Source organism: Arachis ipaensis, chromosome B09 (genome assembly GCF_000816755.2).
Source record: "Arachis ipaensis cultivar K30076 chromosome B09, Araip1.1, whole genome shotgun sequence".
Classification (NCBI taxonomy): Eukaryota; Viridiplantae; Streptophyta; class Magnoliopsida; order Fabales; family Fabaceae; genus Arachis; species Arachis ipaensis.
Window position 1 is genome coordinate 29,517,831 of NC_029793.2, and position 15,779 is coordinate 29,533,609.

Sequence of the window (15,779 nt, forward strand, 5' to 3'; positions counted from 1 at the left end):
CCCTAATATGATTCTAAATTTTTTAAAATTTACTAAAATATCTCTAATATCAAATATCTTTAGTCAAAATTATTATTGATTCTAAATTTTTTTAAATTTACTAAAATATTCCTAATATCAGATATCTTTAATTAAAATTATTATTGATTATAATTTTTTTTAAATTTACTAAAATATCCCTAATAACAAATATCTTTAGTTAAATTATTATTGACTCTAAATTTTTAAATTTACTAAAATGCCCCTAATATTAAATATATTTAATTAAAATTAACATAATTGAACTTATGTAAAACAAATCTCAACGATTCTAACCACATATGTATTAAAAAGCTTTACTATTATCCAAATTAAAGTTACAAAGAAGTCTCAAAAGTTAATATTTACTAGCAGACATACATGCACAACTCTTGTACAAGAACGCAAACACATCAATAAAAATAAAATCAATGTTACAATAGACAACCTCATACATAGAAAAATAAACACAATTATCGTGTATGATATCTTCTCCTCCATTGGTTCCATATTTCTTGTGCAAGTTGATCCCTCCATCTACTCCAAGCATATTTTGATCTACTATCTCATCAATAGGATCCACAACCATCACTCTTCTAATGTGATTATGCAAAAGGCAACATGCAATTATAACTATTCCTTGAGTTTTAATAGGATAAAATGACATTTTCCTTAAAATTCTCCATCTTGCTTTCAATACTCCAAATGCCCTTTCAATGACATTTCTAGCTTGTGAGTGTTTCATATTAAAAAGTTTTTGGGCTGTACTAGGTTGATTATGTGGATTGAACTCACTCAAATGATATTTTTGTCTTTTATAAGGTGCCAAAAATCCTTCACAATTCATGTATCCAGCATCACATAAGTAGTAATGACCTAGTGTAACATATAAAATTGGACAAAATTAATGAAAGATCAAATGGTTACTTTGATAACATACTAAAGTCTCAATAAAATACCTTGGGGAACACTAAAGCCATTGTGAAATAGTGCATCTTGCAATACCCTAGAATCCGCAGCTGAACCCTCCCAACCCGCTAATACATAGATGAATTGCATATTGGGAGCAACCACTCCAAGCACATTGGTTGTTATGTCACCTTTTCTGTTTCGATATCTAGGCTTATCAGCATCAAGGACATTGACTTTGATATGGGTACCATCTAAAGCTCCTAGGCAATTCTAAAATCCAAAAAAAGATCAATTAACTCAATCCTAAAGCACACCAAGCATATTAGATTTAATAACATTAGTAAGATAAATTACCTTGAACCATTTCCATCGTTCATCCATTCTATCCTGGCTAAATGGTTGAGGTTTCTTCAGTAAGAGATTATGACATCTCAAAATAGCAAGTGGTGCGTACAAATTTCCACACTTCCGTACAACAGTACCAGCAAGTTCATTGGGTCGTCCAAGTAATACCTGAGTGAGTCAGGGTCGATCCCACGAGGATTGTGGCTTGAAGCAAGCTATAGTTATCTTGTAGGTCTTAGTCAGGCAGATCAAAAGGTTGTTGGATTGATGAAAGGGCAATTCATGAAAGGAATATATTGTATATATTAAAATTAGTAATAGAGATAGAGTTGAGGATTAGAGTTGCTTTGTCTTTCTGAATTAACTCTGGTATTACTGCTCTCTTTGCTTGTGAGTGATTTTTTCAATGGCAGGCTGTATGTGATTGACACTGGTTTGAGCAGCTGCCAATACTCCTCCAGATCTGAACCCTAGGTTTAGTGCGGATCCATTCTGATTGAGGGTGAAGCTCTTACAGTTCATTCTCCCTAATAATCCTACTCAAAACGCCACAGATAAGGTTAGATCTTCCGAATCAGAGAATGATGCACCTTGGGTTTTAGCCTCTACCACAGAGATCCTAATCTCCTCAGAAATTGGCTGAACTGATGTCTCAAGAAGTCCCCAACGAAGTCGTGGATTAGCCGTCTGAGAGATGTATAAACATAGCTGTTGGTTCATCCTTGTCTGATGAAAAACGCATTCTGAACCCAAGTAGACGCGGGTGTTTGTTAGGCACATTCGTCTTAATGTGATGAACAGAGCTAATTTATTAGATCATCCTATTAATCATAATGAAGATCGGATATACATCTTAGAATTAATTAAACACTATCGAAGAGAAAATAGTAATACTTTTATTAATTCATAGGACTCAGCAGGGCTCCTCCCCTCAACCTAGAAGGTTTAGAAACTCATACTGAAAGTAAAATACAAGTAAAACGTGTATGCTGAATGAGATATGAAAAGTATCTCCAAAAAAGGTGTGAATTACATAAACATAATCCCTTAAATACTAAATTAATGACTAGTAAGGGTAGAACACTCTTTTTAGTGCTAAAATTCACTTCTGGAGCCCACTTGGTGAGTGTTTGGGCTAAGCTTTGATAAGATCCATGTGCTATGAGGTCTCTTGGACATGGAATGCCAGCTAGGGGGTCCTCTTTGGGCATTTGTACATTGGTCTCTGCTCTTTGGGCGCTGGACGCCTGGAAGGGGGGTAAGTAGCTGGCGTTGGACACCAGTTTTGGGTCTTCTAATCCGAAGTAAAGTATGGACTATTATATATTTCTGGAAAGCTCTTGAAGTCAGCTTTCCATAGCCATTGAGAGCGCTCCATTTGGACTTTTATAGCTCTAGAAAAGCTCTTCCAAATGTAGGTAGGTCAGATCTGGATATCATCTGCAGTGCTTTCTCTGTCTCTGAATCAGACTCCTGCTCCAGCTCCTCAATTTCAGTCAGAAAATACTTAAAATTGTACAAAAATACAAAAACTCATAGTAGAATCCAAAAATATGATTTTAATACTAAAACCTATAAAAACTCAATAAAAACTAAATAAAACACACTAAAAACTATATGAAAGTGATGCCAAAAAGCGTATAAAATATCCGCTTATCACAACACCAAACTTAAACCGTTGCTTGTCCCGAAGCAACTAAAAACACAATAGGATAAAAATAAAATAAAGATACAATAAATTTCTAAGTTTCAAATGAAACTTAGTTACAATCAGATGAGCGGGACTTAGTAGCTTTTTGCTTCTGAATAGTTTTGGCATCTCACTATCCATTGAAACTCAGAGATGTTGGCATCCTTAGGAACTTAGAATCCAGATGATATTATTGACACTCTTAGTTAAGCTTATTTTGATTCTTGAACACATCTTTCAGAGTCTTGGTCGTGACTCTAAGTACCTTGTTTTTCAGTATTACCACCGGATACAATAATGCCACAAATACTTTAACTAGGTGAACCTTTTCAGATTGTGACTCAGCTTTGCTAGAGTTCCCAGATAGAGGTGTCCAGAGTTCTTAAGCACACTCTTTTGCTTTGGACCATGACTTTAATTGCTCAGTCTCAAGCTTTTCACTTGACACCTTCACGCCACAAGCACATGGTTAGGGACAACTTGGTTTAGCCGCTTAGGCTAGGCTTTTATTTCCTTTGGGCCCTCTTATCCACTGATGCTCAAAGTGTTGGGTCCTTTTTCCCTTGCCTTTTGGTTTAAAGGGTTACTGGCTTTTTTAATCTGCCCTCCTTTTCCTGCATTTTTGGACAGTAATGGATTTTCTGCTTTTTGTTTTTTTCTTTTTGCCATTTTTTCTTTCTTTTTTTGCATGCATAATAATTTTTTCTTTTGAAACATGCTTTTTTCTTTTTCTGTTTACTGCTTTTTCTTGCTTCAAGAATCAATTTTTAGATTTTTCAGATTATCAATAATATTTTTCCTTTTTCCTTATTCTTTTAAGAGCCAACATTCTAAAATTTCAACTTCAAATATGCACTGTTTAATCATACATTCAGAAAACAAAAGCAAATGATACCACATCAACATAATTAAACCATTCTTATTTTAAACTTGAAATTCATGCATCTCTCAATACTTTTCAAATAAAAACTTTATTTTAAGCATGGTGAGAGATATATGGAACATTTTACAACTTTTAAGACATCAATGCAAATGATCATGCAACTAGAACAATAAAACAGACAAAACATAACAAAAAAATAGAAAAATAATAAAGGAAAGGAGATAAAAGAGAACGAATACACCTGAATAATGGTGGCTAGTGCTCCTCCTTGAGGATCCAATCTAGTGCTTGATCTCTTCAATGTCACTCCTTTGTCTTTGTTGAGGCGGCTGCACAGGCTCATGTGCATGCTTTCTAGTTTGCTCCATCCTCTTCTTCCATACTTAAGAGTGGTAGAAGTCAAAAAGCAAAGCCTTTGCAATACCAAACTTAAGAGTTTTGCTCGCCCTCGAGCAAAGTAGGGTAGAAGAAGGTGGGGTAGGTGGAGTTTCTGTGGGACCTACAGGTCCTGAGATGTTAGGAATTCCAGATTCCCTGCTCTCTTGCACTAGCATTTGAATGCCCAGGGACTGCTCCCTGGCTGGCGTTCAACTTCAACACTCCATCTAGAGTGTTCTGTTTTCACTTCTGTAAAATTCTGTCTCTGTTCTAACTGCATATGAACATGACCCTAAAAGAAAAATAAAACAAAATAAAAGGAAATAAATAATTAATTAAGGTTGGGTTGCCTTCTAACAAGCGCTCTTTTATCATCATTAGCTTGACGATTAGCTCCTTAAGGAGGTGAGTAAGGGATCAGATTTTCATCCCTTATAGTGAACTTTCTTCCTGTCCTCTCATGAGTGAGCTCCACATGCTCTAGAGACAGGACACGACTCACTGTATGTGGTAAGGCTGGCTTCTTAGTGAAGACAACTCTCATGCCAGGTGAGAAGCCTTCAGTTGGGACTTTCTTGTCCCTCCAGCCTTTAGGTACTTTCTTTTTAATACCTTTGTGCTTAGAGCTTGTTGAGGGATGCCCAACACCAAACTTATGATTGATGTCTGGGGGCTCTGTAAAGTTCTACATAGAAAAAGAGGGTTGGAACACTAGGTGTTGCACAGTTCTCTTTTTTATCAGAGAAAAAATTGGGATTGGACATCTTGAATAAGATATAGTCCTCTCCTAATTGGAAAATCATTTCTTCCTTAGCTACATTAATTATGGCTTTGCATTAGCTAAGAAAGGTCTCCCAAGGATGACACAGTCATCCTCATCCTCTCCAATATCCAAGACAATGAAGTTTGCAGGGATGTAGTGGCTTTTACCTTTAACTAAGACATCCTCCGTTAAGCCATATGGCTTCTTCATAGTCTTGTCTACCATCTCTAATGAGATGTTTGCAGATTTTACCTCAATGATGCCTAGTTTCTCCATTACAGAGTGTAGCATGAGGTTAATGCTTGACCCTAGGTCACACAGAGCTTTTTCAAAGGTCATGGTGCCTATGGTGCAAGGAATCAGAAAGCGTCCAGGATCTGGAAGCTTCTGACGTAGCTCTTGCTGAACCAAAGCATGGAGTTCTTTGGTAAGCAGTGGAGGTTCTTCCTCTAGAGGTTTTGTACCAAATAACTTGGCATTCAGCTTCACAAGAGCTCCTAAGTACCGAGCAACTTGCTCTTCCCTAGTGTCTTCATCCTCATCAGAGGATGAGTAGTCATCAGAACTCATGTACTGCAGAAGTGCATGCAAAGGAACCTCAATGATCTTTATGGATTTCTTTGGTTCTGGGCTAGAGGGTTCTTGAGTGGGATTTAGGCACTCAAAGGGTGTGCTTTGACTGGCGTTCAATGCCAGCTCTATTAGCTTATGGGGCATTGAACGCCCTTGCTGTCCACCCTGACTGATGCCAGTCCCTTTAGCATTCTGGGCATTGAACGCCCAACAGGGATGTCCTAGCTGGCGTTCAACGCCAGCTTCCCTGGGTTAGTGGGCGTTGAACGCCCAGTGAGGGGTTCTTCATTGGCGTTTAGTGCCAGAATGGCTGCATGGTTAGGAGTTGAACGCCCAGTGAGGGGTTCCTCACTAGCGTTCAACGCCAGAAAGCCTACCTGGTTGGGCGTTGAATGCCCAGTGAGGGGTTCCTCACTAGCGTTCAACGCCCAGCCAGTGCTCCCTGGCTGGCGTTCAACGCCAGCTCTGCTGCCAGGATGGGTGTTGAACACCTAGTGAGGGGTTCCTCACTGGCGTTCAGCACCAGGCATGGTGCCATTGTGGGCGTTGAATGCCCAGTAAAGGCTTCTTCACTGGTGTTCAACACCTTCCCATTCTCCTCTGATTCGGCCATGTCTTCCATGGTTATGGCCTTGCACTCTTCTCTAGGATTAACCTCAGTATTATTGGAAAGAGTTTCAGGAGGAATCTCAGGGATCCTCTTGCTTAGTTGACCAACTTGCACCTCCAAGTTTCTAATGGAGGACCTTGTTTCATTAATGAAACTATGAGTGGTCTTAGAGAGGCTGAAAACCAGAGTCACTAAGTCAGAGGGGCTCTGCTTAAAGGTCTGCATATTCCCTTGAGAAGATGGGAATGGTGGTCTGTTATTGAACCTATTCTGGTTCCTACCACCTTGATTATTGTTGAAACCTTACTGAGGTTTCTGTTGATCCTTCCATGAGAGGTTAGGATGGTTCCTCTATGAAGGATTGTAGGTATTTTCATAGGGTTCTCCCATGTAATTCACCTCCTCCATGGTGGGTTGATCAGGATCATAAGCTTCTTCTTCAAGAGAAGCTTCCTGAGCACTACCAGCTGCAGTTTGCATCCCAGTCAGATGCTGGGAAATCATATTGACTTGCTGAGTCAATATCTTATTCTGAGCCAAGATGGCTTTCAGAGTTTCAACTTCATGAACTCCTTTCTTCTGAGAGATTCCATGGTTAACAGGGTTTCTTTCAGAAGTGTACATGAACTGGTTGTTGGCAACCATCTCAATGAATTCTCTTACTTCTGCAGGTGTTTTCTTCAAGTGGAGGGATCCACCTGCAGAGCTATCAAATGAAATCTTGGATATCTCAGACAGGCCATCATAGAACACGCCTATGATAGACCATTCTGAGAGCATGTCAGGAGGACATCTCCTGATCAATTGCTTGTATCTTTTTCAAGCTTCATAGAGGGATTCACCTTCTCTTTGTTTGAAGGTTTGAACTTCCACTCTAATTTTATTCATCCTTTGAGGAGGAAAGAATTTAGCTAGAAAAGCATTAACTGAAATAAAAAATAGAATATTTACAAATGAACATTGATGCACTACAAGATTTATACTTATTTATGGGATTTTTTTTGTGGAAGTTTTAAAAAACCTCCACAACTTATTTTATTTATGGCAAAATATAAAACCCCCATTAATTAATACTAATTGTCTAGTTTAAATTCTTAAGCCCAATTACCCAAACAAATAGCCAGACTCAGCCAGACTCTAACCTACTCTAATTAAACTGAAACAAATTTCACTCTAAACAAAAATTTGTCCAAAAAAAAGTTAAAAGAGAAAAAAGAGGGATCTTAAACCCTATATCTATTTGCTGCCACCACCACATTCATCTCTTCGCCCATTGTCGCCGTCAAGTCGCCGTGGCGTCTAAGATCAGAGGGAGAGTCAGCTCACCGCTGTTGTCATTCATGTCCTCGTCGTTGCCGCATCAAGCTTCTAGGTCAATGTCCTCATCTTTGAGGAGCTTTGAGATCTTGTTTTTGTTAACAAGTGGTTTAGATGTGGGAATCCTTTCGATGCCGTGGGAAGCGTTGATGGTACACCATTACTGAATCAATCGGCGAAGAGTGTGGTTTGGAGTTAGATCGAAGAAATCAGAAGAAGAGAGTTGTTGCTTCGTTACGGAGAAGGTCTTGTTCTTGCCGGAGAAAAGCCATGTCTCGATGCTCTCTCTGTCGTAAGTGATGCCGGTGGAGACGGTTACGGGATCCTTCATGATTTCAAGCGAGATTGGGCAGAGAAAGAACGGAGGAACATCGATCTCATTATCCATACTCTAATGCTCTATGGTTACAGGCTTACATTATTATTATTATTATTTACCTGGTTCAAGGATCTTGTTGCCACAGTGGGCAAACTATCATTCTTGTGCAATGATGGTACTATAACAAATTTGCTTATGATATCAATTAATTTAGCCTGAAATATACTTTGTTTTACAAGTCAATATCATTGCGTTTGTAATCTTAATGGTGTTTTATTGATGTATTAGGTTTCTTATATGCTTTATTTAGTTCATCCACCACTTGTTCTGTTCTAATAATCTTTGACTAACAGAGATCCTGACCTTGCCCAAAAGATTGGAGCTGCAACCGCTCTCGAAGTCAGAGCGACGAGGAATCCTTATGTCTTTTCTCCATGTATTTCAAGAGTCTAATGATAAATTTGTGTAGGAAAAATTCTTGTTAGGCGTAATATGTTCACATTTCTTCCTTTGATAACTTAACTAATTACTTCTGGAACACTATTTATAGGTTTGTAGAGATCCAAGATGGGGTCGGTGTTATGAGAGCTACAGTGAGGATCCTAAAATTGTGGTACATATTTGATATTTCCTAAAATTTTGTCCTTGCCTGGTGGTGAATTATGGTCAATAGTTACATAATTTTCATGTTTAACGCTTATGCATCACTAATGTTGTAATGTAATAATTAACTAATGAGTTTCAAGTTTAAGAAATTAATGTGGTGGATGGAAGTGGCTACAATTGTTGGTACTCTAGTAGCGTTTCTAATAGTGCCTATGCGATCTCTCAGCTCTGATAACTGGAAAATAACTGCTGCTCTCATGGGTAGTTATATTGGTGGATGTAAGTGCTCAAACAATTTGCCTCTAAATTTAAATGCATGGAGGTATTGAGTCTCTAATCAAGCTGGTATTGCTTATCATGGAGGTATTGAGTCTCTAATTGATCTTTTTGGCTCACAGAATGCGTCTATCTAGCACCATGCAGCTTTTGCTCTATATAGCCTTGTGGATAATGAGGTGAAATTGGGTTTATTATTCTTAACTTTGTCAAAATTTTATGTTACTATATTGTTCTTTATGAACTTATCAAATATAAATTGTGTGATAGGACATTATTGGCAGACCTTATTAAGGCTGGTGGTTTTCACAAACTTTAGGATGGAAGTTTCAAAGCTCAAGTATGTCCTTCTTTCCTTTACTCCGTAGTATCATATATTGACTTGTATTTAATTTACTGGTATTGTTCTTTGATGATAATAAAATTGTTTATGTTCATAAGTATAACTTCTATAGTTCTATCTCTATAATTTCATAAGTAGAACTATCTTCATTGACAACAATGGTACAATAAGCTTTTATCTGCTCATTTTAATAATTTTTTCACCTAGTAGTGCTTTGAAGTATTTCCAATCAACTTGCAGCTATATCTTGCAGGATTAGAATTGCTGTTGGAGCTTCTTGGATCTAAAAGTACAAACCTTAAACTAATTGATCTACAGGAAAAAGATTCTATACTCATCGAGTTTGTTTAGTCAAGTCAGATGTATTTCGAGCAAAGTTTGATGGTGGTTACAAGGTAGGCCTTGAGATTTGCAATGCAGAAAAGGGAAGCCAAAGATATAGTGGTTCTAGATATCAAATGGTTTGTATGGTTCACTGAACAAGAGCATAGAAATAATTATAATTAACTATTAGTAATTGGCATTAATAAAAAAAGCTAGTGTGTATATATGTTAATCATTAGTTAATTACCTCTCTTGCCACTGCAGACCATTAGAACTATGTCTGTACATAGATATATGAGGTAGCACTTTAGTCATCATGAGGTATTTGCTTTGGTACTATTAAGCTTCTTAATCCTGTGCTATATAAACACCGTTGATGAATTTGCCTCATAAAAAATTTGTGAATGCTAAGAGAACAAAGAAAACTTATTAACCAGGTTGGTTCTTATTAACTACTTATTACTTGCCTTATAAATCCATTTGTAGGAAGCTTCATGAAAATTGAAAAGTAATTGCGTTTATGGTGAAACAGAAGAAAACAATGAGTTCAGAAGATTGCCTTGGTTGGGCTACAAGAGATGCATCTGGACATCTCTCACCATACAAATTCAATCGCAGGTAATTAATCAACTTTCTTTATAGCATATAAACATATATTAATCGCTAATATCACTTGGACAAGGAATAAACTTGGTGACTACAAGTACCCTGTTGTGCCAGGGTACGTATGTTGCCTTTAATAATTTTTCTCTAATTCTCAGAAACTTGCAAACTGAATTAAGATAATGTATGTATCTGTAATCTGCTTTTTTTTTGTTAGACATGAGATTGCAGGCATTGTGAGCAATGTTGGTTCCAATGTCAAACGCTTCAATGTGGGTGATCATGTTGGAGTGGGGACTTATGTCAACTCATGCCGCAACTGCGAGTATTGCGATGATGGACTAGAACATCAGTGCAGTAAGGGAGCAGTTTTTACCTTTAATGGGATTGATTTTGATGGTACAATCACAAAGGGAGGATACTCCAATTTCATAGTAGTCCATAAAAGGTAATTGGCTACTATAGTTTATATATTTTGAGTTAAAAAGGTTAGAGTAAACTGAATTTGATGTTACATTTTTTTGTTGTATATGTGTAGGTATTATTTCAAGATACCAAAAAGTTATCCATTGGCTTCAGCAGCACCTTTGTTGTGTTCCGGAATCACTGTTTATTCGCCAATGATTCGTTACAAGATGAATGAGCAGCCGGAAAAATCTCTAGGAGTGATTGGCCTTGGTGGATTTGGTCAGATGGCTGTTAAATTTGGAAAGGCTTTTGGTCTGAATGTAACAGTTTTCAGCACCAGCATATCAAAGAATGATGAGGCCCTCAATTTACTTGGTGCAGATAACTTTGTGATTTCATCTGATCGAAAACCAAATGAAAGTAAGCATAGCAAATTAAAAAAGCATCCTCTGTTTCTTATTTATTTCTTTTGTCAAAATTGAATGTTTACAAATATTGCTACATGCAGGGATTAACAAAGACATTAGACTTTATAATTGACACAATAACTAGTGATCATCCTTATGATCCTTACATGGCACTTCTGAAAACATTTGGTATCTTAGTCACAGTTGGGGTTGGTGAGATTTTTATGTAATTAGAATTTAGATGATATTGAAATATTGAAGTTGTTTTATTTTACTTTTTAAAGAAAAATAGTAATAGTTATGTAGAATAATACCATATACAATTATGTTTTATACAATTATGGTTGGAACTATTGACGTTGAGAATTTTTTTATATTTAGAATTGTCTTATATTGAGGAATTTTATTATAAAGATTTAGTTTTTTAATTTTGATAGTAAAAAATAAATTTTTAATTAAGAATATATAAATGAGATGAGATTAATGAATGATTTGAAATTAAAAAGAAATAACTACAAGATTTGTGGAGGTTTGAAAATCTCACAAAATAGTTAATTTGTGTTAAAATGAAAAGTCAATTTGTGGAGGTTTTAAACTGCCACAAAAGTTATTTAAAACTGTCACAAAAGTTCAATATAAAACTCCCACTGAATAGATTGTGGAGGTTTTTAAAAATCCCCACAAAAGACCTCGTGGCACTTTCCCACAAACCATGTGGTAGAGGTTATAAACCTCCACAAATAAAAAAAACTGCCACAAATAAACAAAAACCTTGTAGTGAGCATCAGGTTGTAGACTTCAGGATTAACTCCATCAGTCTTTATAGTATCAGAGATCTGTAAGAACTCAGCTAAAAACTGATGTGGATTTTTCATTGGAAGTCCATGGAATTTACAGTTCTGTTGCAGAAGAGAGACTAACTGAGGGTTAAGGTCAAAATTATTAGCTCTAATGGCAGGTATAGAGATGCTTCTGTCATAAAAGTCAGAGGTAGGCATGGTGAAGTCACCAAGGACCTTTATTGGCTCCTCTTGAGGTTCGGCCATGTCCTCTGTTTCTTGTTCAAAATATTTTGAAATGTCTCTTCCAGAGTATTGTGCTCTAGCTTGTTGTAAATGCTTCCTTAGAGTCTTCTCAGGTTCAGGATCAGGAGTCAAGAGGAGTTCTTTATTCCTGTTTCTGGTCATAAACAAGAAAGAAAAAAAAAGAAAAGAAGAAAGCTCTTTGTGCCAATTGGTAAGAAGCTCCTCTTTAAAGTCAGATGTGAAGAAAGAAGAGGGAAAATAGAATAAAAGAAATAAAAGAAGTAGAAGAAGGATACTTTGAAAATAGGGGATAGAAGTAATTAAGAGATAGAAGATGAGAAGGAAGAATAGAGAGAGGGAAGAAGAATGATATGAGTAGAGACGAGAAGAGAAGTATAAATAGAAAAAGTAAATAAGAATTAAAATATTTTTGATTTTATTTTATTTATTTATTATTTTCAAAAATAAGTTAATTAATTTTAAAAAATTTAAAATTTAAATGTTAAATTTTCGAAAATAGAAGAGAGAAGAGGAAGAAGTTTTCGAAAATTAAGAAGAGGTTAGAGTTAGTTAGGAAGTTTTGAAAAAGAGGAGAGAGAAGAAGGAGGTAGTTTTCAAAAATTAAGAAGAAATGAGAGTTAGTTTGGTAGTTTTGAAAAAGAAGAGAGAGAAGATAAGATATTAATTAAGAAAAGATTTGAATTTTAAAATAAGATAGAAGATAAGATAAGAAAAGATTTGAAATTGAAATTTGAAATTAGAAAAAGATAAGATAAGAAATTTAATTTTGAAAAAGATTTGATTTTTAAAATTTGAAATTTGAAAAAGATAAGATAAGAGTTTTAATTTTTGAAATTTGAAATTTGAAATTTGAATTTTTAAAACTTGAAAATTGAAAAAGATAAGATTTTTGAAAAAGATATGATTTTTATTTTTGAAAAGATTTGATATTTGAAATTTTGAAAACTAAGATATGATAAGATAAAAATTTGAAATTGAAATATGAATTTTTATTTAAAAAATTCAAAAATTATGTTAAAAATTAAGTTAGAAAAGATATTTTTTTACTTTTGAATTTAATGATGAAAGAGAAAAACACACAAAAGATACAAGACTTAAAATTTTTAGATCTAGTACCCCTAATTTTCGAAAATTTTGGAGGAAAACACAAGGGGACACCAAACTTAAAAATTTTAAGATCAAACACAAAAGAGACTCAAGAACACTTTGAAGACTAACAAGAACACAAAGAACAAAATTCAAAGACTCAAAGAACACAAGAACATAAAAAGAACACCAAACTTAAAATTTTTAGAAAATCACAAAGAAATTTTCGAAAAACAAAAAGAAAAACACAAGAAAACACCAAACTTAAAGATTTGAAACAAGAGTTAACCAAAGAAACTATTTTTAAAAATTTTTTTGAAAGAAAAACTCAAAGAACACGAAAATTCACCAAAAACAAAAACAAAAAGACTCAAACTTAATTACTTAAGAACAAAGATTAAATAAGGAAAATAAAAATATTTTTGAAAAATTTTTTTATTTTTTTTTGAAAATTGAAGAAGAAAATAAAAGACTTAATAAAAAACACAAAGAAAGACTTAAACAAAGAAAAGACAAATATTTCTTGAAAAAGGTTTAGGAAGAAGTTTTAAAATTTTTGGAATTGAAAAACAGAAAACAAGAACATGCAAGACTCAATACCAAGAACAAAAATTGAACAAAGAAAAGAAAAATAATTTTTGAAAAAGATTTTTAATTTTTCGAAATTTTGAGAAAGAAGAAAATAAAAATAAAAGACTCAATAAAATAAAATAAATTACTTGATCTAGGGAGTAAGACAATCTGTCAGTTTGTCCAAACTCAACAATCCCCGGCAATGGCGCCAAAACTTGGTGCATACGAATCCCCACACTTCCTTACAGCAGTACCAGCAAGTGCATTGGGTTGTCCAAGTAATACCTGAGCGAGTCAAGGTCGATCCCATGAGGATTGTGGCTTGAAGTAAGCTATGGTTATCTTGCAGGTCTTAGTCAGGCAGATCAGAAGGTTGTTGGATTGATGCAAGGGCAACTCGTGAAAGGAATATATTGTATATATTAAAATCAATAATAGGGATAGAGTTGAGGATTAGAGTTGCTTTGTCTTTCTGAATTAACTCTGGTATTACTGCTCTCTTTGCTTGTGAGTGATTTCTTCAATGGCAGGCTGTATGTGATTGACACTGGTTTGAGCAGCTGCCAATACTCCTCCATATCTGAACCCTAGGTTTAGTGCGGATCCATTCTGATTGAGGATGAAGCTCGTATAGTTCATTCTCCTTAATGATCCTACTCAAAACGCCATAAATAAGGTCAGATCTTCCGGATCAGAGAATGCTGCACCTTGGGTTCTAGCCTTTACCACAGAGACCCTAATCTCTCCGAAAATTGGCTAAACTGATGTCTCAAAAAGTCCCCAACGAAGTCGTGTATTAGCCGTCTGAGAGATTTATAAACATAGCTGTTGGTTCGTCCTTGTCCGTTGAAAGACGCATTCTGAACCCAAGTAGACGTGGGTGTTTGTCAGGCACGTTCGTCTTAATGTGATGAACAGAGCTAATTTGTTAGATCATCCTATTCACCACGATGAAGATCGGATATACATCTTAGAATTAATCAAACACAGATCGAAGAGAAAATAGTAATACTTTTATTAATTCATAGGACTCAGCAGGGATCCTCCCCTCAACCTAGGAGATTTAGAAACTCATACTGAAAGTAAAATACAATTAAAATGTGTATGCTGAATGAGATATGAAAAGTGTCTCCAAAAAAAGGTGTGAATTACATAAACATAATCCCTTAAATACTAAATGACTAGTAAGGGTAAAACAGTCTTTTTAGTGCTAAAATTCACTTCTGGGGCCCATTTGGTGAGTGTTTGAGCTGACCTTTGATGAGATCCACGTGCTATGAGGTCTCTTGGGCATGGAATGCCAGCTATGGGGTTCTCTTTGGGCAACCATTTCTTCCACACCCATATTCCTACTTGGTTCTAACCTTTCAACCCTTTTAAGCATGTTACACAATGCATGAAACGCACATCTATCCATTCTTGTATTTTCTATACATGCTAGATCACTAAAATAAATAATTCTATCGATACTAACATCCCTTATTACTTGCCTACTGTAACTATCATTCCATTTTCTTTTCTTTTTTTTTTTTCAATTGCAATCTAATCAAAACATAGCAAATAATCAACAACTTAACTATAAGGTCATTCATTAATTCAAAATGTAAAATCAAACAGGCAATAACTCTTATCTTTTGTTTGGGATCCATTCTGTCAAAAAAAAAATATTTTAGCTAGAAGACTTTACTATTTAGCTATAAAAACATTAAAACATGTATATATCCATGCACCAATTAACAACATTCAAATAGATAGAGATATATATAGCATCACCACCTAATGGCTCGAGTGAGAATTAATAATACATAGACTTATATAATTGCATTCATTCAGTTCAATTATTATGTTTTATTAGATCACCTCCGATCCGATTCTGGGCTATGCAAGGAAAACAGAGATACTGCCAAATAGATGAAGGATGAATCATAATATTAGTCAAACAGCATAGAAATTTAACACAAGGGTTTAAAGCAAATAAAGAAAGCTTACTTACTTCTTCACAGGTAAATCCACTACACCTGAAATACAGTAAGTAGCAACAGTAAATAGATAAGTATTCTTTCACAGCCTTGAATTGTCAAATTTATGCTCCAATATTACAAACCCTTCATTTTAATTATTGCAACGAACAATAAATAAGAGACTAATAACTTTTACTCTTGTCTCTCTTTCTCTCTAAAATGTATTTTGATATCTCTATATAAAACCTTTCATATCTTGTGAGTTGTGGGACAACAACATACAAATTTGGAACTAGGTACCCAATGGAAGGAAGCGCAAGCACAGCAGAGGAAAGCGT

The 15,779-nt window shown here is 35.2% G+C and overlaps 1 protein-coding gene across 1 annotated transcript; it reads left to right on the forward strand.

Moving 5' to 3' along the window:
* On the forward strand, nucleotides 8,543-11,005 carry LOC107615365 (probable cinnamyl alcohol dehydrogenase 1). The gene is made up of 5 exons (XM_021111830.1): nucleotides 8,543-8,693; nucleotides 10,000-10,078; nucleotides 10,178-10,408; nucleotides 10,499-10,773; nucleotides 10,863-11,005. Exons 1-5 carry the CDS (start codon nucleotides 8,543-8,545, stop codon nucleotides 11,003-11,005), a joined length of 879 nt encoding a protein of 292 aa, XP_020967489.1.